This window comes from Drosophila willistoni, assembly GCF_018902025.1.
Source record: "Drosophila willistoni isolate 14030-0811.24 chromosome XL unlocalized genomic scaffold, UCI_dwil_1.1 Seg141, whole genome shotgun sequence".
Lineage (NCBI taxonomy): Eukaryota > Metazoa > Arthropoda > Insecta > Diptera > Drosophilidae > Drosophila > Drosophila willistoni.
Window position 1 is genome coordinate 850,036 of NW_025814052.1, and position 19,162 is coordinate 869,197.

General features: G+C 35.6%; 1 protein-coding gene and 2 long non-coding RNA genes across 4 annotated transcripts; 1 reads left to right on the forward strand and 2 right to left on the reverse strand.

The window, feature by feature from the left end:
• Positions 1-237: 237 nt before the first annotated feature.
• Positions 238-2,690, reverse strand: LOC6649169 (transcription factor btd). The gene is made up of 2 exons (XM_023179016.2): positions 2,113-2,690; positions 238-1,939 (listed from the first exon to the last, which is right to left on the reverse strand). Exons 1-2 carry the CDS (start codon positions 2,499-2,501, stop codon positions 415-417), a joined length of 1,914 nt encoding a protein of 637 aa, XP_023034784.2. The 5' UTR covers positions 2,502-2,690; the 3' UTR covers positions 238-414.
• Positions 2,691-13,801: 11,111 nt separating this feature from the next.
• Positions 13,802-15,316, reverse strand: LOC111519325. Its single transcript, XR_002724323.2, has 3 exons — positions 15,233-15,316; positions 14,758-14,968; positions 13,802-14,053 (listed from the first exon to the last, which is right to left on the reverse strand). It is a non-coding gene; the product is annotated as an uncharacterized LOC111519325 (long non-coding RNA).
• LOC124460445 lies at positions 15,040-17,692 on the forward strand. 2 transcript variants are annotated; one of them, XR_006954341.1, is made up of 2 exons: positions 15,040-15,165; positions 17,665-17,692. It is a non-coding gene; the product is annotated as an uncharacterized LOC124460445 (long non-coding RNA). The 2 variants fall into 2 exon arrangements; XR_006954340.1 differs by lacking the exon at positions 15,040-15,165 and adding an exon at positions 16,491-16,511.
• The last annotated feature ends 1,470 nt before the right edge of the window (positions 17,693-19,162 follow it).

A 19,162-nucleotide genomic window follows, 5' to 3' on the forward strand; every position in this document is an offset into this window, starting at 1 on the left:
TATCTTAAAGACAATTAACAAATTATTATATATATATTTTTATATATTATGTCTATGTACATACTTGCCAAAAAAAAACACGTTCAATCTTAAGACTATGAAAAAAAAAAAGTTGACAAAAATCGATTTCTTATGTATATATATATATATAGGATTATAAATGTATCTTAATTCGAGATTGTTTGTTGTTTTTTGCAACAATTTCAACAGAAAAAAAAATAAAGGATTTGAGGGGAATTTTGGATTTGTTTTTTTCTTTTTCATGAGAGAGATGGGAGAGGGAATCATGGCTTTACATATAGTAAGTATATATATTGATACATATATGGCGGTTTCAACCGACTTCTCAACAACAAATTTTTGAAAATTTTTTTGTATATTTTTTTTTGTGGTATTTTATGGTAAATTTTATCCTTAGGCTGTGGCATGCGGATGATAGGCAGCTGCCCAGGCATTATGATGATGCGGATGATGATGCGGATGCGAATGCGAATGCGTATGATGCGGATGATGATGGTGATGATGATGATGCGAATGCGGATGCGGATGATAGCCATAACTGGATGATGGAAATTCAGTTGGATAACTAACAGCAGCTGCAGCTGCATATTCTGATTTCATGTGACCAATAAGACTTGTATAACCATTGCCGCCGCCGCCGTCGCCGTTTATTGAGTTTATCACGTTGTTGTTATTGCTGCTGTTGTTGTTGTTAGTGGCTGCTGCTACTGCAATAGCTGGACTACTGCTACTATCACTAGCAGCACCACTGGCCAAACTTGACATGGTTAAACCGTATTCGGCAGCCAATTGTGTTTCACTTTGCATTGCCAATGCGGCATAATGATGTTGCACCGATGTATCCGTTTGTCTTGGTGTGGAAGATGATGAGGAAGAGGAATTGCTGTTGTTGTTGTTGTTGTTGCTATTGCTATTTGTTACTGTAACTGAGGTAGATGATGGTTCTATGGCACGATTATTAGTATTCCAAGGTTCATAAACACCGCTAACATTCGTCTGCTGGAATAGCGGTGGAGGTGGTGGGACTCCTGCTGTGGATGAGGATAATGATGGTGATGATGCTGCCGATGATGAGGATGTTGCTGCTGCTGCTGCTGCTGCTGTTGTCACATTGGCATATGGAGCATAGTTAAATACTGCGGCAGATGATGGCGATACTGATGAAACTGATCCTAGAGCATTACTATCCAATTGCTCTTGCTTAAACTCCATGAGGGGCGTTCTTTCGGAGATTCTACTTGTCTTTTTCACACTACTTTTATCCGATTTCTCAAGCTTGATGGATGCTGACATTGCTGTTTGATGTTGTTGCTGGTGTGGATGTTGTTGTTGCTGCTGTTGCTGCTGTTGCTGTTGCTGCTGTTGCTCCTTGGCCTCAGCGGCAAGAGCTTTCTTACTTTTCTTATCCTTGAAATGTGTTTTCTTATGCTTACTCAAATGATCGCTACGTGAGAATTTCTTGGAGCAAATGGGACAAGCGTAGGGCCTATAATTTGTATGTGTACGTCCATGTCGCTGCAGTTCATCGGAACGGGAGAAACGTTTGCCGCAGGTCAGACACAAGAATGGCCGTTCACCGGTATGCCAACGCAGATGGGTCTTCAGGTGCGATGCCTTGCCATAGAGACGCTCACAGCCGGGTATATGGCAAATGTGTTGCTTTCTGCCACGCTCATCGGGCCCCACAATCGGTGGCAATCCACTCATCTCGTTGGTGCAATTCGGGCAAGTGCAACGCACCGAACGGCGTTGCAATTGCGTTTGAAAGGCAATATCATCGAAATTGAAACTGGGATAACTTTGCGATGACCATGGCTGATAGAGACGCTCCGCTGCCTGATGGTGTGAGAACCAAGCGGTGGCAGCCGACGCATTTCCATAATAATCAGAGGCATATTGTGCATATGGAAATTGAGTTCTACAGAAACAAAAAAGCAAAGACAACAAAGAGAGAAAACCAAAATTAATTTCATCACAAATACTTTTACTCTGCTCTCCATAGATGGGACTCTAGGACTCAGAATTATGGCTAACCACATTATGGTTTGGTTTGATGGGAAAGGAAATTGCATTGATTTTTATGAAACTTACCTTGCTGGCAATCCTGTATAGGCTGCTGCTGTATTCCAGCCATAGGCTGCACTTGCCACAGCAGCGGCTCCTAAATCGGCTGCTGCTGCTGCTGCCGCTGCCGCTGCGGCTGCTGCTGCCGATGATGTTGCTGTTGCTGTTGTTGCTGATGCTGCTGCTGCTGCTGCGGCTGCGGCTGCCGCTGACAAGGACGATGTTGATGTTGATGTCGATGATGTGGATAATGATGATGATGAAATTGCCGGCGGACTGCTGGCAAAAGATTGGGCTGGCGATGGGAATATACTAGGTGACACTGAGGCCGATGATGGGGCCGATTGTATGCTAGAGTTGGGTGATGCTGTTCCCGTTGATGATGCCTGCGGCGGATATTGCATTTCCAATTTCATTGATGCGGGTGTTGCTGGTGTCGATGCGGCGGATGAGGATGTTATTGATGATGATGATGTTGATGACACTGATGAGGCAGATGATAGCAAACTGTCGCTAATGAAATCATGTGCGGTGACATGTGACTGTTGTTGCTGTACATGTTGCTGTTGTACATGTTGCTGCTGTACATGTTGCTGTTGTAAATGTTGTTGTTGTTGTTGTTGCTGTTGTTGCTGCTGCTGCTGTTGCATATGCTGTTGCTGCTGTACATGATGCTGCAATTGCTGTTGCTGATACGGATTCAAATAATTGCAGGCTGATTCAATCATTTTGGCTGATTTTTGCAAACACAAAACTTCTTTAGGTATAATTTCACTTCTGCTTTTTTTTTTTGTTTGTTTCTTTGTCTTGTTTTCTTCTTCTTTCTCTCTCCCTTTTTTGTTTTCTTGTTTGAACTCTTTTTAGCAATTTTCGCACATTGCTCGCATTTATTGATATTTCTTCTTGTAATTATGGCACGCTTTTCACTTTAGTTTTATAATTATAGTCTTTTTCGAAACACACAGAGAGCGAGAGAGAGCAAAGCAAAAACAACGAAAAAAAAAAATAAGACGAAACAACAACAAAAAAACACACACAACACAACAAAACAGAAGAAAAAAAACTACGTAATTTTCGTATAGTCCCAAAAACAAAATTGCCGAGGAGAGGAGGCTGCTGCTGCTTCTGCTGTTTTTGTTGTTGTTGTTGTTGATGTTGTTGCTGTTGGCTGTATAGCTGTATGGCTGCTGTTGCTGCTGCTGCTGCCTGCGCGTGATGTGATACAACCACCGGTAATTATCGTTGTCGACTGAATTCCAAAACGCAGCGAGAGAGTCTAGCAACGTACAAAACGAATCACTGAACGACGACGACGACGGCGACGACGACTACAGCGACGGTGGTGGTGGTGGTAGCGGCGGCGTTTGTTGTTGGTGGTAAGCAAGCAGAGAGGCATTCGGCTCAATAGTGTTGCACTCTTTTAACCTATGGCCAGGCCAGTGAGAGACTTTTGGTGGTGGTTTTAATGTGTGCATGTGTGTGTGTGTGTGTGTGTGTGTGTGTACGCATGCCTTGAGGGCGCTCACTCATCACAATTCATCTCGTTCTGGCCTGCTATAGCTCTCTATTTTAATCTCTACTTCTCCCTCTTTGGCTGCATAACTCTAATGTTCTCTCTCTCTCTCTCTCACTCTCTCACTGTCTCTGTGTCTTAATATTGTTTTGTGCTCTCTCTCATTGCTGTATTGAAGTGAGTGTGTGTGCCCCTTTCTCTGTCGCTCGCATTGGTCCTTTGGCTTAGCCCAGTTGCCAGTTGACGTTACTGGGGCCTTTAAATCAAGTTCAAGTCTCACAAATATGCCATAAATAGGATAAACAAGTTTTTCTTAAACTTGTATCCTAATATATACATATATTAATAATTATAGAAATCAATAGAAAATTGTAGGGCAAAAAAGTAATTAAGAAATTTTGGTGAGTTTTTATCTCGAACTTTCAATTTGAATGATTAATAAAAATATAAAAAAAAACCTTTTTAATTTATGACTCCATACAACTAAATTGACAATAATTTAGAGAATTTAGTTATTTAATTACGATGTTAGTCTAAGTATTTGTACTAAATTTAAACAAAAAAAAGAGTATCTACATATATATTAGCTACAATGTCTATTAAAGGGTATTTTAAATTCTTCATTCAATTTGAATTGCAATTTTCAATGAAAAATCATTTCAATATTAATACAATAAAATACAATGATAAGTAATAAATTTGTATTTTTTTTTTTTCGGTGGTGGCGGTCCAATGAAATAACTGTATTCAAAGGGGCGTCAACCAAACACCACCACAAAGCAGCAGCAACAACAACAACAACAAGCAAGAAGCAAGATGTAAAAGAGAGACAAAGAACTAAAGAGCTGAGCCGAGTTTGAGTTCCACATTTTTTGTAGTTGTTTTTGTAGTTTTTTATCTTTGTATTACGCATACGCAATGTGAAACTGACAATTTTTTTTATGACTAATGTGACTGAGCGAGACAGACAGAGAGACAGCAAGAGCATGAGTGAGATGGAATATAATGAAAATGAAATGGAAGATACAATTATTATATATATCTTATCGCCCGACCCAAGACCCTAAGGATCCCAAACATCCAACAACAAGTCTGCTCTCGATTCTATATAGATATAATTTGGATCCAAAAGATTTATGACTTGACTTGAGGCTTGAGAATTTGTCTGACTGTTTGACTGTCTGCCCCTGCAGCATGTGAATTATCCTTACCCTTGTCTAGTGAAGCTTCTCTGTATGCATTGTCCTTGGCCAAAATCAATTAGCAATAACAACAACAACAGCAGCAGCAGCAAGAGCAAGAGCATTAAGAAGGGCCAACCACCCAGCAACAAGCCATGTGCTCCTCCCTACGCCCATTTGGCAGCAAAGTACGCCCACTTTTACAACTGACTAGGTCAAACACTTCTTGGGCCAAAGTAATAAAATCAAAAGTGTAAGCCAACAGATAGGCCAAGTGATTGCATTTTATTTTCTTTTCGTTTTTCTCTTCTTGTTCTTCTCCTCTCTTCTTTACCCCACTTTTTGAGCCTTTATCCCGATCATTAAAGTCTATGAAAACTTAACTATTTTGTTCTTAAAATTGATTGAGATTCATTCATTTACCCTTATATATCTACTTGAAATGATTTCAAGTGAAAATCAATTACAAATTGTAGGAGAAATTCTTTCAATTCTTGGCTAGAAATTTTCTAATTATCATTAGAAAATGTTAAACGACCAAAATACTGTTTAATATTATTCTAAAAGTAAAACCCATAGATTTCTACATTTATTCCTTATATATTTATATACAGTTGCGAACTTAAAAATAGCACCACTTGCTGAGGTTATGTGTTCAAGGGATTCTTGGCTTCAATTTAAGGCTCAAGGAACATGTGAATACGTTTTTGAATGTTTCAATATTTACTACTAATGAAAACAAAAAAAAATTTTAGTAATATCCAAAGTATTCAAAGTTTTTCAGGGATTTTTTTCAAATACTCAAAAAATACCCGAAACTAAAAATAGCACCACTTGCAGTATATGCCAAAATACCGTCATATTTCGCAGAATTACATTGAAAAAAACTCATGAATTACAGTCCGTGGATCGAAGTCAATTTTAAAAGCACTAGCACTAAAAAAAATCCAAAACTTTTAAATATAATAGGTCGGGGAAAACACTGCTCTGTGGAAAAGCGAAAGCTCATCCAAATCCAGGTTTTTGAGAGATAATCGTAGCGCTAGGTTTGATATAATAGGTTTTGTACATATAATTTGAAAAACTTGGTTAGAGGTCAATAAAGTGGACATTCTCGCTAAGCCCAGTGAGTCTCTTGATCTGAATCTCATCGATAAAGAATCAGGCGGGAACAGAAAAAAGTCCCAACAGTGCGTCAAAGAAGATTTCGATAGAGTCCTGCCAAGCTTTGATTAAGAGCATACCCAATTGGATGGAAAAAGTAACGGTAAAATAAAGGTGGATACATTGGATATTAATCAAAAAACCAAAAAAAAAAACGAAATTTGACTTAGTCAATTAAAGTGTAGTTATTATTCTGCAATTACATTTTTTGTTTTGTTGTAACTTTTAAATAAAATTATTTTTCTTTTCCAAATTAATGAGTTTTTATAAACAAATGTTCAATAAATAAAGGTACATTTAAAATTTTGTGATCAAGTTAATAGGAAAAAAGTTGTGCGAATCTAAAGTCAAAAAAGTTAAATTTTAAGGGGTGTACCTATTATTTTCATCACGAGTGTACTTAATTGGGATTTTATTACAATTCTGTTTTATATTTACAATAAAGATCTTTATGTTTGTTCTATTAAAAGTGGATATAAATTTGTATATTTATTCATTGTCATTAACTTTCTTATTCTTATTATTAAATGAAACGTTTCTCATTATCCTTGTTCAACGCAGCAAATGATATGTTCTATCTTAAACAGGATAAAAAAGTAATAGTTTAAAAATTTTAGATTGTTTGCCGATTGTTGTTTTATTACTACTTTTTTTTACAGTATTAATATCATAAATAAAATCAAGATCGGAATTAAAAAAACATTCTTAAAAGCCTTTTAGACATTTTTAAACAACAAAAATTTACAGCTTTCCGTTTTGTTGTAAACAATTTCAGACTATTGTGCAATGTTGAAGACTTCAAATTCATTAAAAATGCAAAATTTAAGACTTTGAATTGAAAGATACTGAAAATAATATATTTTAATGGGTTTATTAATGCTTCATAAGGATAAGAACAAGTATAAGGATATACATAGATTACTTATATTCAAATTTACTTAAGAATCGAATTTTGAAAATTCTTTTTTTAACTTTTTGTAGTCTTCGCTTCAGGCAGAATATAGAAAATATACAAAATATACAAAAATAATACGAATATGGTAGACAAAACTCATGTCATGGTAGAAAAACGAATTCTAGACGTACATACTTGACTGATTCTTTCGCCTTATTCTGCATGATTTGTGCTTTGTTTTTGTTGTGAATCATTAAAAAGAAAGGACATGGACCGAAAGACGACTTGCTGTAGCCTCTAAGCAACAAGTTCAGAGTTTAAAGTTTTCTAAAAACATTTTGAAACAGATTTTTGAATTGAATTTGCCATTTGCTGGCAAACACTTGAAAAATTTCTTAAGATTTGGATATTCCCAAACACAGGAAAAAGTATAGAAAATTGAAAATTTTTGTGAATGAAGTTTGTTGTTTCATTGACTGAAAAGTATAATTTATTTTTCGCCAATAACTTTAATGGCCAGTAATACCGAATTTAGACTTCTAACTTAAACTGAGGATTAAAACGCCTAAAGTAAAGCTTAATAGCTTAATGTTGGTATCTGCCCTTTAAACTGGTAGTTAAAATAGAACTTTAGTAAGAGTATAGATTAATTTAGTTATTATAGGTTTAAAATTGAGATAAATATAAGTATAAGCACTTATGCTTAAAATAATAATAAGTAGGGGAGGCCGAAAAAAAAGCAGTCCAGTTATGAGTGACTTTAAGAATTTCACTGAAAATAAGAAAATATGAAAGTAATGTAACACGAATTGTTGTGATTTAATGGTTTATTTATAATGAAGGCCCTCCAATGGCAAAAACAATGAAAAACACAAAAGAAACTGGCCTCCAATGGCCATAAATGACAACGATTTTTATTCATCGTCGTCCATGTTTCACAGTTTTTCAACACGATGTTTCCAACTGCAGAACGTCTAATGAATATGATTTACAGGGCTCAAACTGTCATTCAATACCGCATTTCAAAAATATTTGATAATGTCATAATTGGGCCAGAAGCACAACTGGGACTTAAATAAATAATAAACACGTCTTTCATTTAAAGTGAAACATTTTTAGGAACTGTTGTGATTTTGTTATCTAAATCATTTATATTTAATAATTTTGTAAATATTCCAAGGTCCTGATTCAAATTTCACTTAATCCACAAAAGTACTTTTTATTTTTTTTTATCAAAATCACAAAAAAAAAAGATCGGCTGTGCCGAAGTTTATATACCCTTGCAGTCCTTGGCCATAATATTTTTACATGTTCCAAAGGCATAGCGACATACATATCTCCGACGACATATCTCCGCCCAGTACATTTTTCCGATAAAAAAACGACATAATTTCGCGCGGAGATATGTCGTTTTTCTAACGGCGGAGATATGTCGTTACCCCGTTCCAAACTCTTTGTCAGTATCATCAATTCATTAATGCACAGACAAAACCTTCCAAATATCATTTCCATTCCTTTTTTTTCTTCTTCCTCGTGCTGCATGCTGCGATTGACATGCATACACATACAGTTTACGTAGCGTTGCGTCAGTGTGTGTATGCGTGTGCTCAGCTGCTCTGTGGATTTCAAGCAGTGACGTAGTAGAGCCGATTTATATTGACTGTAACTTGTGTTATATTTTTCCGATCTGATTGAAATTTCGGAATCTGATGTTTTATATCTAAAACTATTATATTAGTAAATTTCATGGGGATACTCCAATTTTTATGAAAATGTTTCCTCTAGAGCTATATGATATAGTGATCCGATCCTGACAATTTTCATACTTTATCTGCTCCGGGCTATAAGTAGCTCAAATATCAAATTTCATCCCGATAGCTCGGCGTGAAGTTGATTTGCACAGACGGACGGACGGACGGACATGGCTATATCGACTCAGCTTCTCATATATATACTTTATGGGGTCGGAAACGTCTCCTTCTGTGAGTTACAAACATCTGACCAAGGGTAGAAAAAACCTTAGATCATTCGAAAGGTCATTTTATGTAGTTAGTAGAAAAATCGGGTTTGTCTTAAGATTAAGATCCCAAGATGAATCTTTTGGGGCTTAAAATTATTTACTTATGGAAAGTAACAAAAGAGTTCTCATGTTAATTTTACTAAAACTGTAAAATAATTGACTTTATATACTCATTATTTAGATAATGAATTAAAATCTAAAGTCACCAAAGCTTTGAGGATTAATTCCAGTTACCTTTTGAGACCACAGCTGAGATATAGAAAGATCTGTTGTTAAAGCAAAAATTTAGTTAAAATTAAAATTACTTGATTGTGGGATTGTATTTGTATTTGGAAAAAGGGGAAAAGTCAGTCGGCGAAAAGTCGGAAACAAATCCATATTGACTTCTCTCCGAGATGAGACAAAGTCAATTGGCGAAAAAACCCACAGATTAGAAGGGGTAATCTTGGAAAGCCACTAGAAGAGCGGCCAAAATATTTGCAGACAGTGAAAGGATTTAGATGCGAAAATCCCCATAAATCCAATTAAAATAAAGCTGCATAACGGGTTACCAGGTTAAGGGTTAAAGGTTGACCGAGGGGAACGGGTTGCGGATTAACCCACTAAGATCGATATATGTATGTGTGTGTGTGAGAGAGAGAGAGAGAGAGAGAACTATAGTGCGAGAACTTTAATTGAAATTTACTACCTGATATCCGATATAGATTGATGCACAACTTGGTCTTTGCTTGCGGATTACCGCAGACGATCCTTTGACTTTTCCTGCTAAGCGATCATAAAATTTGGATTATGCATTTATGGCCCCCACACAGAGGCCCATGGCCCATCTTGGCCAACACACTCTGTTAACCCTGTCGAAACCATTCGGGTCTCGGTTCGGTGCGGTTTAATCCGAGACCACCAAGAGATCATAGTTTAATCTGCTCAGTTGGACATAAATTATACCCTTCAGGTCACAGCTCTCTTCGTACGGCGAAAGTATGTAAATCCTTTTTGCCAGGATTAGCATATCATTTTGCCCAGAAATCCCCGAGAAAGCCGTAACACCAAGCAACACCAAGAAGAAAAAATAAATCGTTTTTCAATCCAAGCTTTGCTCGTTTGTTTGTGCTAAATGGCACAGAAGTCAAACTCTTGCCCTGATCTACCCATGCCCCGAGTGAATCTATCAGGGATCAGGTAGAATCAACCATCGACCGGGCAACAGAATGAGACGGAGATGGAGATTTAGATGTGTGTGTGTGTGTGTGTGTGTGTGTGTTTGGTGGGCACGCACGGGGATAATCAACAATCTTTTGGGGGATGGGATTGAGAATTCAATCCGGATCTAGTTTACCAAACACGGAGGCGGTTGTTTATCATTTGAGAAACACACGAATTGAACCCGGAACCGGAATCGATTAGTAGACGACAAGAATCTAATTCAGTCTTCATCAAGTAGATCAAATTAGGATCATATTTGGTACATCTACAGGGAATAACAATATCATTTGGTCCTTCTTTACAGCTCTACAAGGATATGCTATAATATTGTCCAACTTTATAGTATGATATTGACTCTTAAATGTTAAGAGATCGATTTCTAAAGATTTCTTTTAAATCTTTTTGTAGAATGCTTTGAGATACATCGCTCGATCTTAATGACAATGGTAAAAAATTGGTTGTAATTGTTCAGTGCAAGCAAATTTTACTTTTAAGAGCATTACAATCTCAGAAACAGAAGAAGAAGAAGGTAAATTTAGAAATTAATCTTAAAGATCATACGCCAAAATCTCTCAACATCTGGAACGAAAATCAAGAAAAATATAACCAAAATATAGAAAATCGAAAATCCCGCCGAAATACCGACAAACAAATTCGATTTTTTCTGGGATATTTATGTGATTGTTAACATTCGATTTGAATATTTTCCCAGGGCTATCAAATTTGATACCTTTATACATTCAATTAATATCTATCCGATCACCGAATTTCATTAATATCGGATAAAAAATAGCCAAGTTATAGACCCTACTAGATTCAGGATCAGATTAGAATTTGTTTGGAGTCTAAAAGATTTCCAAAGGCCCGAGTAGGAGAACCATTTAGACTTTATCCTCTATTTCTACTAATTTAAATTCCAAATAACAAAATACTTAAAAACACTTAACTTTAGATGAAGCAAAAGAGATTTTAGATATTATTCAAGTTTCTTAGGAAGATTTTTCATATCATCAACAGAAAGTTTTAGATGGTTTATAAAAATACAGAAAATATGTAAGTTTGAAATAAAATTTTTCGTCTCAATCAATTTATGTATGTGACTTAAATTCAAAGAGAAAATAAATTTGTTGAAATTTATAATCTTTTCAGATAATAAAAAAGTATTTAAATTAATCTACCGAACTTTTTCAGATTAAAAATAATAATAATAAGGAGTATTAGGGTTTTAGCATGAAATGAATCGAAATTTCACATTAAATTGAAGAAATTCTTTAAAAAAAAAATTTAAATAAAGTAAAAAATTCAAAATTGTAAGGGGGGCAGCTGCCCTCCCCTGGCCATTTCCTTGTGTTATTGGGTAAAGTTTCTTACAAACTTCTAAAAAATTTATATAAAATGTGGAGAAAATTTTTTAATTTTTTATTTATTTTTTAAATTGAATTTATTAAACAATAAAAAGTCAATTAAATAACATGTGCATTGTATTTTTCTGTTCATTTTGTTTGCTTTATTTTATAATATGGGCGTTTTATTTGAATATTTCCCCATTTTCAAGAGCAATATTTAGCCAAATTTTTCCTTTTTCCAATATTTAGCCCAAAAATAAATTAAAAATTTGTGTAATTCAAAAACTTGGACGTCTTTACGGGAGTCACCTGATTAGTCCTTAGGCAATATTGTTGACACATTGAAGACAAAGTTCTTCTAATAATATTAATATTAATCAACTTTTTTTTTTAATAGGACAAATCGAGTAAATGAAATACAAGAAAATCCACCTGAATTTTGTGTCAGCGGCAATCGACAAAAGGCGACAAAACAAAAGATCAGCGAACGATCGTCAGAAGCGGCAAGGTTCAAATACCTTTTTGGCCACTGAAAAGAACAGCGGTGGGGAGTGCGTATAGTGCGGATCGGATCGGATCGGATCGGAACGGATCGGTATGTAGTTTTACTACTCTCTCTCTCTCTCTCTCTGTCTCTCTCTCTCTCTGTGTTCATTTTTTTATTTGCAATTCTTTGGACTAATTAAGGCTCTTTTGTTATGGCCCAAAGTTCCTTTCGCAAAATAACAATAATAAAATATTACAAATAAAGTGTGGGTGAGAGAGAGAGAGAGAGAGAGAGAGAGAGAGAGAGAGAGAGAGAGAGAGAAGGACAATTTTCCCATAGCATCAACTTGCCACTGTTTTTATGTTGGTTTCATTTTCCTTGCACAGCGGGGCGTGCGGGTTACAGGGTGAGGGCAAGGGCAAGGGCAAGATCAGAAGAAGCCACCGCCACGGGGCGCCCAACTGATGATCATTTCGACACCCCATTTATGGGTTGTATGTCGGGCCCTTCTCTTCTTTCGTCCTTTTGGTCGGTCTGCTCCTGCTCCTGTTCGAGCGCACAAGTGTGTGCGCTACAGTTTTGTTAAGTGATTTCCAGAGAAGTGTTAGAATTACTCTTGTTTCGGCACACAGTTTTGCGGTCCTCCTGTCCCCTGTCCTCGGTCTTTTCTGTTCCTCTCTCTATCTATCTATCCCAGATCTGAGGCTGATGACATTTTCTAGTGCAAAATGCAACGGGGGGAAACCAAAGATTTTCAAGATTTCAATTTCATATCGAATATCTTGGTTCGCGGATCCCTTTTGGATCGTTGTCTTCTTCATCATCATCATCATCGTGTTCTCTCTCTCTCTCTCCCTCTCACTCTCTTTCTTTTCTCTCTTTCTTATTTTTTGTGGAACATGCGACACACGCTGTATTCTATTTATTATTGAAATTGAAATTTATTGCTATTGGTTATATTTTTCTCTTGTTGTTTTTTTTGCATCATTGCCGCTCGATTAGAACAAAAATTTCTTTGGAAAGGCTATTGACCGATCGACCGACCGACCGACCGACCGAACGCCGCCGATGCCGCCTTCTGATCCCTTTGCCTATTGCGCAATCTGTCGACCAGTTTTCGAGTTTTTCCAATATAAATTAGACAATTAAAAAAGGAGGATGGGCTACGCCCCTTTTTGTTTTGCTCAACTTTTCAAAACAGATGTTCGTTGATATATGTAGAACCTGTTGATCAGATTGATTTGTTTATAATTTGATCCCATTGGGCACACTTTTCAGCAAAAAGCAAATAGAAACAAACAAAAACCTTTCTGTAATTTTTTAAATTGTTTGATGGAGAAATTAGACAATTTTTATTTTTAAATTCTTTAATTATTTCTGTTAAAAATTATTTTCAAACCTTAAAATTTTTATAAAATCATTGGATTCTAGCTTTATAGTTTGTCAAGGATAGCTGAAAAAATAGAAATTTATTAAGTAAAATAAATTTTAAGCAAATATTTGAACCATGGTGAGGAAACAAATCATAACGCTAGGTGTCGCTTAAGCGTGTGTATGCTCGCTGTCGCCTCCAACGGGAAAATGCAAACACTAAAATGCCCAGTGGCGCGACCAACATACAACTCGCTCAAAATGAGCGGCTTAATTATCGATATGACTTCGATACATACATATCGATAGTTAAATTTGGCTCATACGATAAGTGAGTTTAAGATGCGCCAGAATATATATTTAAAATTCTCGTAAATGACATATTGCTCCATATATTGCACACTATTCTGACACAGGCGCTTCAAGTTTATAGTAACCTTGCTTCTCTTTCGTATAGTTTTACAAATTTGAAAAAATTAACAATTCATTTTGGCATTCAAAATGTTTTTCTAAATAAATATTTCCTAAATTAAATAATTAACAATTACAAAATAATTTAATAAGTGTGAAGTTCAAATCAAGCGCTCAAGTGTTGAGCAAGGTCTGTTATAGTTTCTAATAAGATTTCAAGTTGATCATGAAAACTTGTAAATATGATTCGGATATACTATTGTAGAAGTTGAGTACACTTTTATATTTATGGTCATCCGGCTATTGATTTCGTCTAGATCCATACGTCATTCCATTTCCTTTCATTGACATCAACTTGATACGGTAATTTTGAAAATCTGTAAGCGGAAAATAATATGTAATTGATGTATTTCATATTTTGCACAAAATCTGTTTTAAAGATTCCCATTATCAGAATTCATAAATGCTGTAGGTATGTACATAATCTCCCGATAATAACGATAGTCCGGCTAAATTGGTTTTGACTTTCTTTATTTGTTTGTTTGGTTAAAAAATTATTTTTATTATTAGTGACTATCGATTTGTGCAATTTAGGGCCTAAAGTTTAATACAAATTTTGTCAAAATTCGACATTTCCAAGTTAAAATCTTTTTGATTTTGGAAATTAAAAAAGCCAAATGCTAGATTTAGCAGTAAAAATGCTAAAACCCCAACACTGATGCATGGATGAACATATGTACATACATACATATGTACATATCTATGTATGTATACATACATGAATATATACATTGTAAGAATTTGAAATTAGCTATTCTAATTAAAAATATAAAAAAAAGGAATCAAATAAATAATATTTTCTTTCGGCATTAAACAATTTAAAACAGAAAATTGTTGTTTAGCATTTCTTCTTTCAGCGTTCTCAAAACGTTTACGACGGAAAATGATTTTTATTACTCTCTCTCCAACTCAGCCACTACCACTCTCTTGATAACTCGCACTCTCTTTTCCTCTCTCTGTATTGGTTTCTCTCTTGGGGCATTTTAACACTCGCTGTAGCGGTCTCGTTCGTTTTGCTCACCTATCCCACTTACTCCCATGGCAAGTATTAGCCGAGTTTGCCATATTGTGGATGCAGCTATCTCCCTCATTTCCATGTCGACATGTGGCCGCATATGTGTGCGTGTGTATGTGTGTGTTTCAATTGCACTCTCTCCTCTCTGTCTGCGCTTTTTCTCTTGCTCTCTTTCCCTTACTGTGCGCCTGCAGCAAACAAAGCCAAGCAGCAGCCGCTATAACAAAAAAAAAATTGTAAATAAATAAGCTGAACCGCCGTCTCCGTTGCCGTTGCCGTCGCATGCGTGGTCCGACAGAGAAACAAAAAGGAGAAAGAAAAAACGCGCGCGAAAAAATCTTTAATTATTTTTCATGAGTCATCTGTAATCATTAAACATTAACTAAATATTATTGAGTCCAATTTACAGTGCAGGTTAATAAAATAAAATATATATATATTTATAAAAATTTATTTTCATATGAATCTGACAAAAACCGACTTCTAAATTGCATTTTTTTTCCTGTGGTGTGTAGAAAAAACTCAGTTTCGCCGTGTGCGTGTATGTGTGCGTGTGTGAGCGGTGTCAATGGGAGCGAGAGAAGCACACAGATAGAGCGTGTACATATGGCGGGCCAGATAACACGATAGCAGCGAGTTATAGAGATGAGCAAGTCATAGTTGTTAAGCGGTCACGAGTATTTTATTGAAATTAGTCACTGCTTGACCTGTTACAAAATATAATCTATAGTACTATGTAAATTAATTTTAAAGTATCTGAAATATTTAATATAATTGATAAAATCATAAACCTCGCAAAAATCGGATAGTGTTATTATGTTTAACAGCGCTATGATATATTTTGCATTAGATAATGCTGACCAAAGGCAGTTATTTAAATTTGTTCAGTTTTTCATTCAGTCCAGCAAAAATTAACAAAAAATATTTAGTTGCTCAAAAATTGTCTTCATTTCGACTTTAAAACTTTATAAGAAACTTGATTTACTTTCGGTCTAAGCTATATATATAGAAGTAGACGGTACAGTAATAACAAATCTATCTAACTTGTCGAATATTACAAATTGGCATGTTGTGTTATATTACATTTTTCTATTATTACATGTTCACGTAGTCGTTTAAATGAACGAAGATATAAAACTCGATTTGGCATCGTTTTGTATCTGCTTTTAATTTTTTTTTTATTAATCCTTCTAAAAATTTGTATTTATCACAATTAGAATTTTCAAAATTAAAAAACAAATTGTACATTTTGATATATGTGCATATATGTATTCTTGAAAGGAAATATTGTTCATCTCTATAACTCGTTGAATTTGTGTTATCTGGCCCGCCATATGTACACGCTCTCTAGTTGAATCTCTCAAAGAGCGGTAGAAAAATTAAATTTTTTCTACACTTGCTTTGCACAGTGCGCTGCTCTCACTCTCTCTCTCTCTCAGTGTGCGGTCTCTCTCGCTTGTCAAGCAACTCTGATTGTAAGAGAGAGGGTGAGCCGGAGAACTGAGCGCGAGAGTACTCGCCGCCGCTCTGCTGCGTGTCGTTGTCGTTAGTGTTGCCGTTGTCGTTGTAGTTGTCGTCGTCGTCTGGCCACACAGTCGTTTCAGCTTCAGTCTTTCTTTCTAGTTCTGTTGCTACTCGTTCGCGAAATCAGTTGACTTTCTGCTGCAACACAAGCGGACTAAAAAATTTTTTTTGTTTTAGTGTTGCGAAAAAGTTTTAAAAAATTCTACAAAATTAATAAAAAATGTGAAAAATCGATGGTATAAATTCGAAATTACAGAAAAATCTCAAAATAAATACAAAATTGCAAGTGTGTGCAAATTTTCTCAATTTAAAAATTTAACAAATTTATGAAATGTGCTGAAAATTTTTGTAAATTTTTTTCAATATTTTTTAAAATTTCGCATTTAAGCGAAATAATTTTGTGATTTTTCCCAATTAAACTAAAAATAAAATTAAAAAACTCAAATGCTACGCTCGGCGCACAACACAAAAAATTTCTGCAATAGAAAACTTTGATACGACGTGAAGAAGAAAACGACGAGCAGAGCCACAGAGCAGAGCAACATAAAAAACGAAAAAAAAATTTCTGTTCGTCCGACGTCTGTTTTTCTTTCTTTTTCCAATGCTCCTCGCACTCGTTAGGCCAAATGGACACACAGGCATGCACACCGACACACACACTCGCACACAGTCACCAATACAACTAAACTGAATGAGAGCGTGAGAGCGTACTAGCTCTCTTTTACTCGCTAGTATATTTGTATAGTAGAATAAAACGCGCCCCAACTCGCTTTAATTCGTGGGAGCTTGTGTACGTGTGTGTGTGTGTGTGTGCGTTTCAGTGTATTTGGATGTATGTGTCGTTTGTCAGCATGACGAGACCCCCAATTTTTTTTTATAATTTTTTTTTGTAGTGGCAAATAGCCGTCTCTGTCTGGCTCGATCACTAAAAGTTTAAATGAATTTCATATGCGCCAATGCGGAAGCAAATACAAAAAATCCCCCCAAAAAAATGAAAAATTTTATTTTAAATCAGAGATCTGTAATAAAAATCAACAAAAAATTGAATTAAATTGAAAAAATTTTCTAGATTTTTTCTAGAATTTTGATTCTATATTTTCTATAGAAATTTTTTAATTTCAATACAATAATTTTTTGTGTCGTTCCTGGCGAGCAGCAAGAGCAAGAGAAAACACGTAGTAGACCAGAAAAAAACGAAAAAAATTGTAACGAGTTGGCCAAAATCGAACGAGTGGCTAGTTAGTGCCAGCAGCCAAGAGGCGGCTTAATAATAAAAAAAAAAATAATAATAATAATAATACAACAAAATAACAAACGGGAAAAATTATCAAACAAAATAATAAAAGAAAACGTACAAAAATTTTCAAATGTTTCTTTTTAAATTTACAGTTAATGTGCAATGTTTAAGACAAGAGCAGCAAAAATAACAACTGCAGAAATAACAACGACAACATCAACAGCAGCAACAACACCAGCAGTGGCAAAAGCAGCAGAAACAACAACTGCAAGAAGCATTTGCAACTGCAACAACAACAGCCAACATGTGAATTTGCATTAATATTTTGTGTGGGTTTTTGTTGTTCTAATTTTTTTTTTTTTTTTTTGGTTGTTGTATTGGATACCAAAACAAAACGCTAAAACAAAATAAAAAGTAAAAATAAAAAAAAATCTAAAGGAAAAAGTGAAAACAAGCTGAGGGGAAAACAAGCCGCCAAAATGCAGTTAGAACAAACAACATTAATTATTAAACATCCCCAACAACAACTACAACAATAATAATAATAATAATAACCAACAACTCCAACAATAACAGTAACAACAAAAAAAATTCTTCTACTACAACAACAACAACACACTCTTCCACAAACGAAAGCGAGAGAGAAAGAGAGAACAAGAAAAGAAAGAGCTAGAGAGAGTAAGCGAAAGATATAAAAAATCCTTGCTTAGGTCAGGATTTGAAATATCTTTTTTTATTACAACAAATAAAAAACCCAAAATGCACGCCTGCGTCTGCGTCTGCTGCAACATAAACAACAGTAACAACAACAACAATAACAACAACAACAGCAGCAGCGGCCTCATTATAATCTGCAAGAACGTCTACGTCCTCAGCTTCAACTTCAGCCGTTACCTTAATATCAACAACAACAACAACGAGCGCGAAAACGACGACGGAGAAGTTGCAGAAGCAGCAGCAGCAGCAGCTGAGGAGCAAAAGCCGGCAAGTTGCAGCGTCGGCAGCGGCAACAACAACTACAAGAGCAACACTTGTAACATTAGTAACAGCAGCAGCTACAACAACAACAGCAGGAGCCACAACGATCTCAACGGCGTCGCAACCAAGACAAAAGCGCCGACGACGTGCTACTGCAGTAGCAGCACGCTCGCGCCGGCGGCGACGGTGCTGACGATAGCCAATAACAAATTTAAGTTGCAGCAGCAGCCAAAACAACAACAACAACAACCTCACACATCAGCACCAACAACATCAGTGACATCAGCAACATCGCCTCCTCCTCCTTCTTCTACTACTACTATTATTACAACGCCCACTTCTTATCTATCATTATCTGCATCTGCGTCAGGATTTCTTATAACAAAGAAGTTAATTTCCCTAACTAACTTCGGCATACAACAAATTAGTAAAATTTAAACAACAACAGCAACAACAACAGCAACAGCAACAACAACAACAACAAACTGTGTGTTTCCTCAACAAAAGTGTGTGTGTTGGAAAAGTGAACTCAAAAACAAGAAGAAAATTTCCAATCATTGTTCTGTTTGTATTATTATTTTTTTTTTTTGTTTAAAAGTGAAAACTACGAAATTGAAAGAAAGAAAACAAAAAACATTTTTAAAATATTAATTAATTATAATATAATAATTT